This window comes from Lipotes vexillifer, unplaced genomic scaffold (assembly GCF_000442215.2).
Source record: "Lipotes vexillifer unplaced genomic scaffold, Lipotes_vexillifer_v1.1 scaffold604, whole genome shotgun sequence".
NCBI lineage: Eukaryota > Metazoa > Chordata > Mammalia > Artiodactyla > Lipotidae > Lipotes > Lipotes vexillifer.
In genome coordinates this window covers 702857-718462 of record NW_006798979.1, presented here as the reverse complement: position 1 = coordinate 718462, position 15606 = coordinate 702857, and the positions used below count along the sequence as shown (strand labels likewise).

The window sequence follows — 15606 nt, the reverse complement described above, 5'->3', positions numbered from 1 at the left end:
TCGGCATTCAGTTCTACCTGCTAGACAATCCTATTTTAACTCCTGCAGGCTTAGTATTTACTCTTTAACGTAACAAGGTGTTAAGAAAGGAAAACTAACAGAAATTCTGCCCATTACTCAGTTCAAAATAGTCATCAATATTTCACACACATTAAGCAAAGCGTGTTGGAATCATTGCAGGCACTCCTTTATTTGTATAGGTCACATTTTTTGCATACCTACTACGTGCCAAGTGGTACAGTGGGTGATAGGAAGAATAAACATTAACTGTTGGGATCCACTTTTAATAGAAGCTATTGAATATTTCTGTTATGACTGAAAGTCTGTGAATCTCAGTATAGATAGGAAAACAGCCTCCCTTACATGTCCATACTACAAAAGCTTAAAATATTAGATGATGAATCCTTCAGAGCCACGACAGAGATGTATCTTTCCGGAACACAATGATTTGTAGAAAGCTTTGGGGTCTCTCTTTGAACATGAACTCAAGAAGTGCCTGGAGTTCATTTTAAAGGCTCCTGTACTGTTCATCTTTGGTATTAACCATGAAATTTATCCACAAAAGTAAGTAACACATTTAAGCTTAAATAATGAAGAACGCATTCAAACAGCCACAGAAACATCCCCTTAGCCCCTCAGTGAATTCCTACTTGTTTACATTCCTGGCTGGAGCCAGTGTTTGCTCTTGTCTGCAGGAGTATTTTGTGGGGGGCTAGTGGGTGGAAGTTGAACGGTGGTAAAGATTGGGTTTTATTTATCTCACAATGCCTAGAAAATAGGTTTCTTGCCCAGGCTAGTTAGGAAATTAAGCTCCATCTAAAACGAAGGCACTGCTAACAGAGAAAGGGGATAGATGTCATCTCCTAAAAATCTGTTTTCAAAAATCCAAGTCCTAAGGCTCTGAATTCTCCCAGCGGACCTCACTAAAGAAAGGTGGGATGGAGTCATACATGGTCTAACATTACCCAGATCAAATCCCAGTTTTGACTAATCTTGGTGGGGGTCAGAAAAAACAGAATTCACAAAATAGGTGATTTTTAAGTGAGGCATTGACCATGCCAACTGGGTCTTCAGAAAGGCTGAGTATCAGAGTAGAAGTGGGCCAGATGTGGTTGCTCCTGCTTCAGTCACCATCTGCTGGACCTATACTAATGCGAGGCCAGACCTCCGAGAAGTGATGCCCATGGAGATTTTTAGATCATTTTATTTCTCAGATCCTGCTAAGGCCTAAGAAATTGGTGGAGTTACCTAGGAAATGAAGGGTGAAATTCACCAGTGCACAGTAATTCTCTTTAAAAGAAAAGAAATCATAGGCCCTCAGAGATTACTCAGAAACCCTGCAACCTGTCCCTTCTACAAATGAGACGGATTTCAACTAGCGGGTGAGGAGGGACTAAAGTACACGTGCACCAGGGTGCAGAGAAGGGAGAGATGAGTGTGGTCTGGGAGAAGTGGAAACTGCTCCATGTAAGGGCTGGGACTGGAGCTGGCTGGCTGGAAGCCCCAAGGGAGGGCGTCCATGAAAAGCAGGAGGAAGACTTGGCAGGTGGCCCAAGAATGGCTGGACTTGAAAGAGGAAAGGGACCCGCCAGGTTACATTGTTGAATCCAGCCTGGGAAGCAGAGGAGAGAAAGAAACATGTTCCCCCTTTATCCTTTGCTACCCTTCTCCTGCTTCCCTCAAACACTTGGTAAGTTGTCTCAGGTAAAATGTTTGTCACAATACACTATATATTTCAGCTTTTCCTGTTTTCCCAAACTTTTCTCAAAGCAATATGGCGTCTTAAAGAGAAACCTAAAACCCACAAGCTAGGAAGCCTGTAACTGAGGGACACGTTTCAATGAACAGAATTCCAGGGTAAGGCTGGCAATTCCCAAGTAAGAAGAAAGTCAGGGAAGAAAACATATGACAAAAATGCAAAGGTCCTAGAGAACAAAAAATCAGATACTCTTGACTCAAATCCTTTCCCCTTTGGATGAATGTATCAAAAACTCACAAGCTAAACACAAAGATAATTTCCTATAGAGATTTATATTTGAGAAGGAAAAGAAAAAGAGAGTCTGGGACCAAGATTCTGAGAGGTAAGTCTATTTGAATATAAATACAAAGAAGTATGAGAGAGGAAGGCACTTAAGAGAACAGAAAAGGCTCCTAATCTTGGCTGTCATATGACTCCATCTTAGCAAGTCACCACTTGATAAGTTTTAAACAAAACAGAATTAAAGCTAAGTGGTCTAAAAGAAGAGCATTGGAAAAACAAAAACAAAAAGCCCCCATTCTTTTGACGGTTACTGAAACACCAAAGGAGAAAGATATCAAACTCAGTTTTTAAAAATAGAGGCCTTTCTTGGGCCTCCCTGGTGGCGCAGTGGTTGAGAGTCCGCCTGCCGATGCAGGGGATACGGGTTCGTGCCCCGGTCTGGGAGGATCCCACATGCCGCGTAGCGGCTGGGCCCGTGAGCCGCGTAGCGGCTGGGCCTGTGAGCCGTGGCCGCTGAGCTTGCGCGTCCGGCAACGGGAAAGGCCACGACAGTGAGAGGCCCACATATCGCAAAAAAAAAAAATAAAAAAAAAAATAAAAATAGAGGCCTTTCTTAAGTGCTTCAAGAGTAAGACAGTTTCCAGTAGAGTGGCCTAAAAGTGGTACCGGCCACAGATAGACAAGCATCTCTCCATCCCAGGCGAAGTGACACTTTCTAATACAAATTCACACTGACGTTGATGTGACCACAAAGAGCTGGATGACGATACCACTCCTCTCCCAGAGGTGGCGGAGTTGGGGGCTATGGTGAATCACTTCCGGCCTGCAGTAACTCCCTCCTGCTAGCCAGAGTGATCTGTGAAACAGGACCCTCAGTCCCCAGCCTCCCTCTCTGGGAAAACGTTTCTTTTGGCAGATAGCCTAGTGTCCTATTGGAAATGTTTCTCATGTGGCCCCGTTCGACAGGGATGCGGTAGGGAGGGGTGGGAGAAATCCAAGCCATCATTCCTTCTTTGGGAATGATTCTGACTTAGAAATGCATTGGCTCATTTTCTTCCATAATTTGCTAGGCTTATTGCAAGCCCTAGTTTTTTCCTCTCTCCTCTGTCATGGAACTGAAGTCACTTTTTCTTCCAGCCAATAATTAAGCCCTTGGTGCCAGCAGCACAGTCCCCGTCTTCTGGGCCAGGCAGCTGTAAGAGTCTCAGGGGACTCAAATCACAAGTGGCATCAACTTCTGAGGTACAGAGTACCAACTGGGAGAAGCCCTAATCTGTCTGTCTTCTTTTTTCAAATGGGAAGAGGACTGTGTAACCCTGAGTGACATTTGGTATTGGCCCAAATCCCTAAGTTCATGATTCATCCCACTTTGATCCCCCAGCTAAATGATCAGACACTTAGGACTCATTAGTGAGAATCTGATCTTTTAGCCTGTAAGACTCAGGCCTTGTATGTTTCATTTGATATTGTATCTCCAGGACCTAACACAGCGCCTGGCACGCACTAGATGCTGGTAGAAAAATGTGCTGAGTAGTTGAAACATATGATTTAAATATACTTCTCACATGGTTTTGTGATGGTTTTTCTGCTTGTCTTTGAATTCTGAGATCTCTGGAGACAGGGTCTGTATCCTTGTCCTTAGTGCTCCCATATGCCCTACCCATTGGAGACACTCACCAAACATGTCATGACTCAATGAGGAAATTGACCAGGTGACAAAGAACGTGGGCTGTGGGAAGCAGCAAAAGAAATGAAGATCCTATTACTTCTAGATCCTCTCTTCTGTCCTGTCTCTCCTTTAACAGTGCTGCCTGTCTCTCTATTACCATGAAGATAATATGCATTGACCTACAATCAGATTGGCTATTCACATCTTCATTAACATTGTGTTTTTAAATCTTCCATCATTTATCTACAGCGTCAACGTTTCCTCAGTGTGGTTAACACATTAATAGAATATTTGATGAGTGAAAAACTCCATTTAATGTTTATTCTCCCAATTCTAAGGCTGTTGTCATTTTGGAGTAGTCCTCTGAGAGGCTTTGGGGTCTATACTTTTGGCATTCTCCAGATTCAGGTTCAGTTGGTCACCGTGTTTTTAAAATGTACTGTCTCTTCGGATGTCAAGGAGAGACATCTTGGAAAAGATCTTGAAGAATTAGTGATTGAAAAGGTTACTACATTTAACCTGTCAGCAACCTCCTAAAGCATTTGCTGAGTGAACAGGAACTCTGAATTATGGGTTTTGTTTTTCTATTTTTAACACAAAGATTGACCTTTAGTCAAAGGTATACACACGCACACGCACACTCAAATGCACTCCAGTAATATTAATGATGGAAATGGGTCGTTATTTCCAGTTGCAGTCAGTGAATTATTTGGTGATATTTTTTCTAAGAATCACATTCTAAATTTCTAATCATCACCAGTTATTTCATCAGAATTAAGGAGGATGGTTACAGAAAGCTGGGCTGTTCCTGTCTAACGATGAAGCTGTTAAAAACTCCTGTGATTTACACAGGCAATTTCAGAAACCAACACTTCTAGGAGCCCTGGAACGAGCCTATCCAGGCTTTTCCCCGGGTGATGATTTAAACCCCCTATTCCGGACTTGCTATTGTAGAAAGGATGAAAATGTATCATGTGCACTGTGACCTTGAACACATATATTTATGGTCAAGAACTTGCTGAATTCCAAGTGCCTAGAATTTTTAATGGAAAAGTACCATCTTATCAATTAAGAACGTTAAACAGTATTCATTCTGTTTACAGGGGATCTATTTATCCTCCTTTAGGTCAATTTGCTAGTGACAGTGGATATTCACTGTCAGCATTTTGGAGTCACCAGGGTCAGGTAGAGGTTTCACAGTGGAGGACTGTGGTATTTACTGAAAGCAGAACGCTTGGCATTCCACTGTGCTGATGGAGAGGAGGGTGGCCATGGGCTTTGTTTGTCAGGAACGAACACCTTTTGGTGAACATACCCCAGGGCAAGGCAACAGGGTTCAACCCAGAGCAGGGCTGTCGAATCAAAGGGTTCTTATCTCTGCAAATCAGCCAAGGACAGCCCTGTCTCTACAAGCACCGGGAACCCACACACCTTTTCCTAACAACCTATTCAGTACTGTGTGGAAAAGCTGACAGAGAATCAAACAAATTAACCAAAGATAATGTGAGAAGACACAATTTATTTGGAGATGTCTTTGGCTTCGAAGGAAGCCCCGGCATTTCATCAATAGGATACATCCCTAGCTCTGTACCCCACTGGTTGTTGTGTAAACACAGAAGAAAGGTACAGCAGAAAGAATCTGCCAAAGCCATTAATTAAATCTATGGCCCTTCTTCCCCACCCACCTCCTCACTTCCCCACACCGCGCCCCTTCGGGATAAACTAAGAAACATAACTGTCTAATATTAAAATTTGGGCACGTAAAATGGAAATGATTTATAGCACAATACTAACTGCTTACAGAAACAAAGTAAAATTGTGGAGGTCCACTGGAAGATGCAAGTAAGTGTGACTGGCTGACATATTTATTTGTACAGGAGCATTAGTCATCACATGCCAGAGCCCTTTCCCAAGGAACAATCAGATGAGGGACTGCAAAGAACAGGGAGGGTTAAGATACTTGAAGGCTTTTTTATTTCATTCACATGCTGTGAGATCCCTGGGATGTCATGGGGGAAGGGGGAGTTCCAAGGATATAGTTTTGGAGACCCAGATCCTACCATCAGTTGTACCACTCACTAAACATGAGACCTCAGGGAAAGCCTATTAACCCCTCTGGGTCTCATATTAATTCTTGGTAAAGGGAGGGAAGCTAACAAGAGCCCCGTCTCCTCCCTGTATGTTGCTGTGGGGTCTATGACCTGCAGGATCGTAATGAGGATGTTTGACAGATGAAAAGCGCTTAAAAAGCAAAAGTGCTAGAAACTGAAAGAATCTTTGAGAATGAATCCCTACGATGGCATAAACAAATTCCTTCCCAGGTCTGTTCTGTTCCTTTGCTTTTTGTCTGTGTTGTTTCATTTGTAAAGTGACCAAAAACATTCTTTATTTTCCTCCTTTACTCTTCTAAGATTATCTAGCCTCCTGTGAACAACCTCAGCAGATGTGAGGGTACCAGAGAGGGAGAGATGAAAGAAGAGACCAGTAGCAGCAGGAAGTGGCCTGAGTCAACAACGAAAGCCCAGATGATCGCCTACTCTGACAGCGCCCCCTCCCTTGCTTTAAAGAGTAGGAGACTGTAGTCCTAACAGGTCAAAATATTCAGAGCCTTTCTGAGAGGACAGTGGTTTGGAAGCTTTAGAATTCCCCTCTTAACCCCACCTCCTTCCCCATCAACCACCACTATTGTTTTTGGCATTCCTATTATGCTCATAAAGGCTGGTTTTTCTTATAAGAAAATCATTTTTCAGTTGCTATATTCTAAGAAACACATCTTTGGCCCAGCCTAGAACCTGTACCTCTTTTGGCCAGCCCATCACTTGCTCTCTGTTCTACCTGTTACAGACTTCTCTGCTACCTGCCCTACTGTCTCTTCAATGTGTTTGCATCTGATCTTCCCAATAAAGTTATATACTCCTTGAAAAAAAGCTCATGTTCTTCTAATGTTCCTATATTTATGTGCTCTATGTCTTTCCCCCCATGCCTCTCTGCTCCACTAAGACACCACCCCCACTTCTGCTGGTCCTTCTTAATGCTAGGATGCAGGAGATGTTCTGCAGATAGTTACTGAATTAGCATCAGTGAAGGAATCAAAATTCCTAAGCTTATACTTCATGCCCAGGTCTATGCCAGATACTGAATAAGTCATGTGTGATATAAGCACAAGATGGCATCCAAATCCTTTCCACGGGGAAGTGAAATAATACCAAAGAGACCTAGTTATGTCAGAAGGAATGGAGAACACTGGAATAAGAAAATGTGTGAGAAAATATAAAAGATCTGGGGGCTTCCCTGGTGGTGCAGTGGTTGAGAGTCCGCCTGCTGATGCAGGGGACACGGGTTCGTGCCCCGGTCTGGGAAGACCCCACATGCCGCAGAGTGGCTGGGCCCGTGAGCCATGGCCGCTGAGCCTGCACGTCCGGAGCCTGTGCTCCGCAACGGGAGAGGCCACAACAGTGAGAGGCCCGCGTACCGCCAAAAAGAAAAACAGACCAATATAAAAGATCTATTAAGATTACAAATACAAACATATACACGTTTAAGAGACTATAGCAAGTTTAAAGTTAAAAAAAGATATCGTAGGGCTTCCCTGGTGGCGCAGTGGTTGAGAGTCCGCCTGCTGATGCAGGGGACACGGGTTCGTGCCCCGGTCCGGGAGGATCCCACATGCCACGGAGTGGCTGGGCCCGTGAGCCATGGCCGCTGAGCCTGCACGTCCGGAGCCTGTGCTCCGCAACGGGAGAGGCCACAACAGTCAGAGGCCCACGTACCGCAAAAAAAAAAAAAAAGATATTGTAATAAGGAGTTTATAACATATGTACATAGAAGCAAAACATATAGCAAGAGCACAAAGGGTGGAAGGGTGGTGATTGGATGTGTACTGTGATAAGTTTCTTAAATTCTTCATGAAGTAAAGAATACATTTTGAAGACAGATGGCAATAAGTTAAAGATGTATATAATAATCTCTAAAGGAAGCACCAAGAAGCATAACTAAAACGTCAACATAAAAGACAAAAGAGAATACTAAAAATTATTTGATTTAATCGAAAGGCAGGAAAACATTGAGAAACAAAGAGCAGAAATGGAACAAATGGAAACAACACCAAGACACACTCAAATACAAACAGTAATTAAATGTAAGTGGGCTAAACATGCCAATAAAAAGGTAGATATTATCAGCTTGGATGAAAAAAATTAGGCCAACTATGTGTTGTTTATGAGAAACACGCTATAAAGATAAAGGCAGACAGAATGGGGAAATATATACCATTGCAAACACTAAGCATAAGAAAGCTGTTATGGTCAAAATATGGCAGGCTTGAAGGTACATTTAACAAAAGATATGTGGGACCTCGAAAAACTATAAAACACTGCTGAATGAAATTAAAGAATATCTAAACAAATGAAAAGATAGACCATATTCATAGGTGGGAAGAATCAATATTACCTAGATGTCAATTCTCTCCAAATTGATCCCTAGATTTTATGTAATTATAATCAATATCCCAGCAAGATTTTCTGTAGACATTAAAGGCTTATAAAAGATAAATAAAATTATTTAGAGAAGTAAAGGAGCTTGAATACTCAAAACATCTTGAGAAAGAACAAAGTTGAAGGATTTACTCTTCCTGACTTTAAGACTTATTAGTTGTTACGTTTTGGTATTAATTGGTGAAAGGGATCAATAAAGCAATGAGAGAGAATAAAAGGTCCAGAAGTAGCCTGATACATATTATAGTTAACTACATTATGATAAGGGCATTAAAGCAATCTCCCTGTGCTAGAATAATTTTATATCACATGAAAAAAAAATAAACCCAACACCTCTCTCATAACATACACAAAAATTAGTTAAGGATTGATCATTGACCTAAATGTAAAGCTTAAAGTTCTAAAACTTTCATAAGGAAATGTAGTAGGATATCTTTATGACCGTGGAATAGGCATGATTTCTTAAAGAAGAGATAGCATGAACTTAGTAAAAAACGAAAAAAATGATAAAATGACATTTCATCAAAATGTAAAACTTCTGTTCATGGAAAGACAAAAGTAGTGGGATGAAAAAACAACCATAAAAAGATGTTAAGTGATTGTGTAGAAATGTGACCATAAACTGTAAAACCCGCTGCAAAGGTCAAAAAATTTAAATCAGATCTACACAACTGGAAAACCTAAGGACAGATGTGTCTAACTTTGTATTATATTTTGACCCAACCTAATTATATCTATTTGACCCAGTTCAATTATATTCCATGAGTGACTTCAAAAAGAATATTCAGCACTCAAAGCAGAGGTGCCAAATGCCTTTGAGTTGTTGCCGTATACTGTTCAGCCTTCCTTCCTCCTTCTACTTCTTACTCCTTAACGCTTTTGTAATCCAGCCTCTGTACTCAAAGTGATAAATCCTGCATCTGTTGGGCAGTTAACTGCCCAATCTGTCATCCCCTTTTCAAGCTTTTTCCTTCTTGACCACTCTTAGCATTTGAATCCATTTACACTCCCTCCTACTTGAATGTCTGTGTCTCCTGGCTGCCTGATCTAGCCTGTTCTATTCTGTTTCTTCACATGGCCAGCAACTGTTACTCAGGCTCATTCATCGTCCAATAGTCCAGGCTCAATGCGGGCTGAGTGCTGGGTCGCCAAACTGGGTGGGGCCCAAGCCCTGCCATCAGGAATCTCAACTGAGTAAGATGAGGTTCCTCCCCAGTGTGGCCTTTCTCTCCTGGATCCTCTAACTACTCAACCTCCCTTTAAGTATAAGCACACCTGAAGTTCCCAACCCCTCAAGCTCTTGCCTGCTCTAGTTTTCCCTCAGGGATTTCAACTATTCTCTTTGGAAAAGTCTTCTAGATCTGTAGAAAAAACACTCATTGTTTTAAGTCCATTCCAAATGCCACCTTCGCAAGAAGACTTCCCCAATTCCTTCTGTAGTCATCCATTTCCTGAAACTTGATGTATGCTTTCTCCCTCTACTCCCAGGCCACACCGTGCCTCTCCTAAGCCCCTTATTTTACTTTGTCTTGAACTGTGTGCCTGTATTGTCCTCCACACCTGCCTGGGGCTTCATTAGGCAAAGGCTGCTCTTGTTTAGCTCTGTCTCCCTGATGGCACCCTGGCTTACACGAAGGCTCATAACCATTCTCAATATACTGTTACCGTATTGAGCTGAAATTTATATACTCGAGGAAAAATCATGACCACAGCGCATCTTCCCCACCCTTCCAGTCCATCATCCTTTTTTCTAGAAAGCCAACTTTAGGAAATATGATTTGCAGGATCAAGAAACCAATTTTTTTTTTTTTTCATGAGACATCTTAGTTTGTAGATGATTAAGACTTCCCTCTCTAATCAGGAAAAGAACGATGGCTGTAGCACTTCCTGGAAGCTGTCTGTGATGAGCACTTAAGGGAATCAAAGCAGAGGGAGGAAGAAAGCCAAAGACATCTGTGTCCCCACCTCAGGTCCCCAATCATTCCCTGTGAGCCTTCAGCCCACAGTCTCAGTGAAATAATGTTACTCTTCTTGGTATTGAGGGGGAAATAAACAAGATTTTATATATTTCTATAAATTTATAGTTTTATATTTTCCTTAAATACTATAGTTCTAGTCCTAGTAGTGAGCCACCAGACATGGAAATCCATTCCACACTTCCCCCTCTTGGAGAAATTAGAGTATATCTACAAATGGAATTTTGGTACCAAAAGCTGTTATCAAAATTCAAGATATTTAAATGTTCTCTTCAGCCACCATGACCTTCCCGTAAATAACATGTTAAGAAAATGTCCAAAGTACAAGACCGAGCAGATCAGAGTCCTTGGGTTGTAGCAGAGAGGAAGTGAAGCCCCTTTGCTATGGTGGTGGGGAAGGGGATCCCCTGAGATGTCGCCTCAGAACACTGCTGCTCCAGAGAACATCAGTTGAAAACTACTGCTTTAAATTCCTGTAGATTTTACTCTTATCACTTTAAAGGATTTTGATATTAGACTTGACAAAGGACTCAACCCTATTCTATGTGGAAGCATGGAAAGCCAAAATTCGAGAACAGCGAAAAAGGCAAATGGGGTCACTCTGGTAGTCGTTGTGAGAAGCACAGACACATGCATGTGGACTTTAGGGCTTCCAAAAAAGAACAGGCATGTAACTCCCCTAGGTGTTTATATGTCCCTGAAGTTGTGAGTGAATGGGGTGTTCTACCACCATTTGGGCCTCTGTGCATGCTGAATGAAACAGTGTAAAGTGCATACGACAAGAAGTGGAAGGGGTCAATTAAAAATGAAAGTAGTAAAATTAGGGTGTTGGAATAATAGGTAATTTATTTTGTAACAATTCTTTAAAGTTATTAATAAATCTTCCTGTAACAACAACAACAAAGATATGTATATTACAGAGGAGTAGCAAAAGTCACACAAGTAAAAAAAGCCCATTCTTTTTGAAGTAACAACTCAATCTGGCTCTTGAGTTCCCAGCTGCACCTCTTACCAAACCCAACCAAACCCAGCCAAACCCAACCAAATCCAACCAAACCCAACCAAATCCAACCAAATCCAACTAAACCCAACCAAGCCCAACCAAAACCAACCACACGCAATCAAATCCAGCCAAACCCTGTCAAATATCAAGAACAACAGCAAACCAAGTTAAATCAGAAGGGAGATCTCTTTCGTTGAATATAATCTACAGTAAAAATCTTTCTCAGAATGCAAGAGCTTTGGGGACACCTTTCCTTTTCAAGTAGGTATTTTAGACATATCAAGGATTTTAAAAAGAAACATCCAAGGAGCTTTCATCATTTGGTTTGCTGTATCTTAGAAGGGTCTTCTAGCATTTACTTAGAAAATCTCTGTTAGAAGGTTTAATGTGTATGAAAGGAAGTTCCAACTTATTTTTAATATCAATAAAATACTTGAAATATTACAGTTTAAAGCAGATTAAAGCTTGTAACAGATGACTACTGGACAAAGGACATTTAACTATGCTTAGCATTGTGGAACTGCAATTCAAAAAGAGGAGGACACAAGAGTGAGTGTAGAAATGTGAGCCTAGTTGATTAAACATGAATGTGTCATTCATTTATAAATATATCCTATCAAAAAATAAACAAGATAAGAAAGAATCTCTGTATGTATCTAGTCATGATTCATAAGTCATTTTGCCTTAGGAAAAAATTTAAAGTTTTTGATAAAAGAAAAATAACCTTTCAAATGAAAGTTATATCTTAAACTCCTGAAACAGTTTTGTATTATCAAATAATATAAAAGAACAGAGAGAGATGAGTCAAAAATACAAAATCTGTAAGCCTCATTTATTGTATATTATCACTTTTTCTTTCACGTCTAGTGATATCTGTTCTATATTAATCTGTGCCAGTTACTATGTATACTATTTTTCTTTGGAATATGACATAAAAAATCTTGAAAATTATTAGGAAAATACATGTTGATGATTTATGTTAGGCCTACAATAACTGATTGCTTCTAAAATCAAAGAAAAGCCTGGGCATATTAAAAAGATATTCTTTGGGGTGTTTTTAAAATGTATGAAAAGAAAGAAGGAAATGATCTTTGAAGACTCAGAGAAATGCAGAGTGACATTTGGATGTGGTTTAAGTACCACACACAATCTTTATCTTATAACTTCCCTAACAACAAGCTATAAAGAAAGTGAAAAGTTCTCATATAACCTTTTAATTTTTGGAACTTACTTTCAAAATCCAGGAAAAAATGTGGGTAGTTCTCAATTTCCCTGGTAAGGACTTTGAGCAGGTTTCCCATCCCAGCAAACCTAGGAGAGGCAACACAAAACCAAATACCATTAGCAGTATAAAAGACAAGCTTCTTAAAAGATTGGACATTTTCTAATAACTTGCATAAATACCACTGAACGCCTATAACTACACCAGAAGGCCCAATAGAAAGTATCTTTATACCAGGTGATGAGTGATAACTTAGCAACTATTTTTTATTCAAAGAATTAGGTATTCTGGTCATAGGAGGCAGAGTTTACGTATATTCTACAAATTTCTTCCCTTTCCCCTTCACTAATCCCCTGAATCCTTACGGTTAATATTTCAGCTTCGCTTTGTTTCTGTTCCATGGATGTGGGAACATACCATGTCAATGGACAAGCAGAACAGAGAGGGCATTATTAAAATACCTATCCAAAAAGGTAAGTTCCTTAAAGTTCCTGAGGAAAAGAGTTTAGAAAACAGATTTATACTCCCAGGAACCCCTCTTAGCCTGTACAGGGGTCAGGTTTCCCAGGCAAGTCAGAGGCTCTTGCAATTTGACATTTCAATGGTAACGAAATTAGGTAATTCATGAAGTGTAGAAACGGAAAGGTATAATGACCAAAAAGTTTTCTCAATGAAACTGCAGCCTGAGGCATTTGCAAGGGTGAATCAAGTCTACAGAGAGATACAAATTTGTTACACATCTGCAATCCCAACCTGAAAAAACAGGGAAAAGGTAGTTATTATTTAAGTAAATAGCACAATTTCTACTGCTCTGAGCTCCAGACATTAAACCATTTTCTTCAGGAGGCTGCTGTCCATTCATTTATTCTACACATATTTACGGAGCCGTGATTTGATGCTGGGTGCTGTGCTCTTTGGAAGGCATTTTTCTAACTCATGATTCAGACACCTCAGCTTGTGAAGGATCAACCTGAAAAATCACTGGACCAGTAAAAGGGAACTGCAGGGATGTAATTTTCTATCCACATGGATTCTGACAGTACTTATGTTGCTACAGGCATTTAAAAAGATATGCCACTCTAAGAAAGATGTGGTGAAAGAGGAATATACAAAAAGGATGACGTGCATGAAAATACATAACAAGCAGTTCCCTTAAGTGCAGAAGGTGGTATAATCTAGTCTCCATAATCCCCCCTTCTGAGAAAATAACTCATACACTTGCAGACATCATTCACGGTATAAGTCACTAACGTGAAGGTAGAAAAGAGTCTGCTTAGGGAGGGCTGTTTGCAATCCTAGCTCTGTTTCCTGTTAGCTCTGTTATCCAAGGCAAGGTACTTTACTCTCTAAGTCTCAGTTTTCTCATCTGGAAAAAGAATTTTTGAAATGTATCTATTTCATCAATCATGAATATTAATGAATAAAAGTATAAAGTGTTTAGCACCGTACTTATAGGAAGTGCTCAAGGCACATTACATGATAATTACCACCATCATCATCATGATAATTATCTTAACAGCCTTCAAATACTTACTTAGAATTCTCTTATGGAAAATGAATGAGGTAGGTTGTATGTGGCTCTAGGGAAGAGAACCAGAACCAATGAGGAAATAATGAGGAAGATCTTCATTCAGTGTCGTGAAAAAATTTCTAACCATTAGGGTTGTCGGCATATTGGGTGATTTGCCCTGTGAAATAGTGTTTCCTGTCACTGGTGGTGTTTAAGGAGAAATGTGGTATATTACTCCTGAAAAATATTATAAAAATGAGTTGGGCAGAAGGTTGGAATAGATACCTCTTAGACCTTGCCTATCTTGGAATATATGAATGTTTGGGCATGTATGACATGTACACACACACAGACACACACACACACACACACACACACACACACACACAACAGGAGGCAAACACCATGCTTCTCTCTTCCAAAAGGATCGTCCCTATTCTTTCTGTCATTTTCTTCCTCCCCTGCCTTTATGCACATTTTCTTTTAAGGTATTTTTGAGCAAAGCCCTGTATGAGACAGGTTCTGTCAGATTAAAACTCAGAACTGGTATAGCCCATCCCTGCCACTGGGCAACATTCGCAAATCCTCCTGGGTCTCCAGGAAATAATCTGTTTCCAGTTTAATGAACAATTCCAACTCAGACCCGGAGGCACTTCTTGTAGGAAGATGATTCTACTGTTTAGTAGCAGCCCTGACTTTCATATAAAATGCCTTAATGGAAGTTAAATATTCTTAATTTCCCTAGCTTTGTGCTATTAACATGTCACAAGAGACCTGAATGGATTTAGCTTCCTCCTAAAAGTCTGACTTGTGTAGGATTTTACTGTCAGAGTGCCTGGGTGGGAAATACACTAAGCCTTTAAAATTAGTAACAGACTGAAATAAACACACGTGGAAATACAGCCAAATACTAGCTGGCTGCAGAGTTCTGTTCAAAATGTTACTTAAGCTGGTTGGCTGATGCAGCCCAATATTTTGAAGCATGATTCTAACAACAACCCAGGTCAACTAACTGGAAATATTCTAGATGTACTCTAGATGTCTCACATCCCAAACAGGAACTGTCTGGAACAATAATTGATAATTAAAGGATATTATGTAGTATTAGGGATCAAGTCCAGTCCCATGGAACCTAGAAAACATGCATTTCAATACAAGCTTCTTGAACAAACACAGACATAGTTCATCTCCTTCATGGAAAAAAAAAAAAAAAAGATCCTTATCGCTCCCCTCCAATGGGACAAGAATTCATGGAAGTATATTCTGGTTCAAGGTCTGCAAAGTGAGTTAGCATCACACAGATGGGCACTGGGTAGAGACCATGGTTGTTTTTTATTAGACCTTGGGCTCCACTTGGGAAGACCCTCACCCAAAGAGCTTTTACTACACCCCCAGCTACATTCTTCGTGACAGAGCCTCTCCAATCTTTTCAAACAGCTCCTAAGTGCATACAAAATACATTTCTATGAACCATGTTACTAATGAGATGGCTTAGTTAATCACTGTGAGGATTATTTTTTAGTATTTGATCTTGTTCAATAAAAGAATTTAAGATAGGGCTTCCCTGGCGGTGCAGTGGTTGGAAGTCCGCCTGCCGATGCAGGGGACAGGGGTTCGTGCCCTGGTCTGGGAGGATCCCACATGCCACGGAACGGCTGGACCAGTGAGCCAAGGCCGCTGAGCCTGCGCGTCCGGAGCCTGTGCTCCACAACGGGAGAGGCCACAACAGTGAGAGGCCCACGTATCGCAAAA

At 40.7% G+C, this 15606-nt stretch overlaps 1 protein-coding gene across 1 annotated transcript in view; it reads right to left on the bottom strand.

Annotated features, from left to right (window-relative positions):
• The window catches only part of CYRIA (CYFIP related Rac1 interactor A), a 58676-nt gene that overhangs the window by 13308 nt on the left and 29762 nt on the right, over positions 1-15606 (bottom strand). The window contains exon 2 of the mRNA XM_007471207.1: positions 12354-12433. Within this exon, the coding sequence (XP_007471269.1) occupies positions 12354-12423 (70 nt within the window). The 5' untranslated portion in view covers positions 12424-12433. The remainder of the gene's footprint in view (positions 1-12353; positions 12434-15606) is intronic.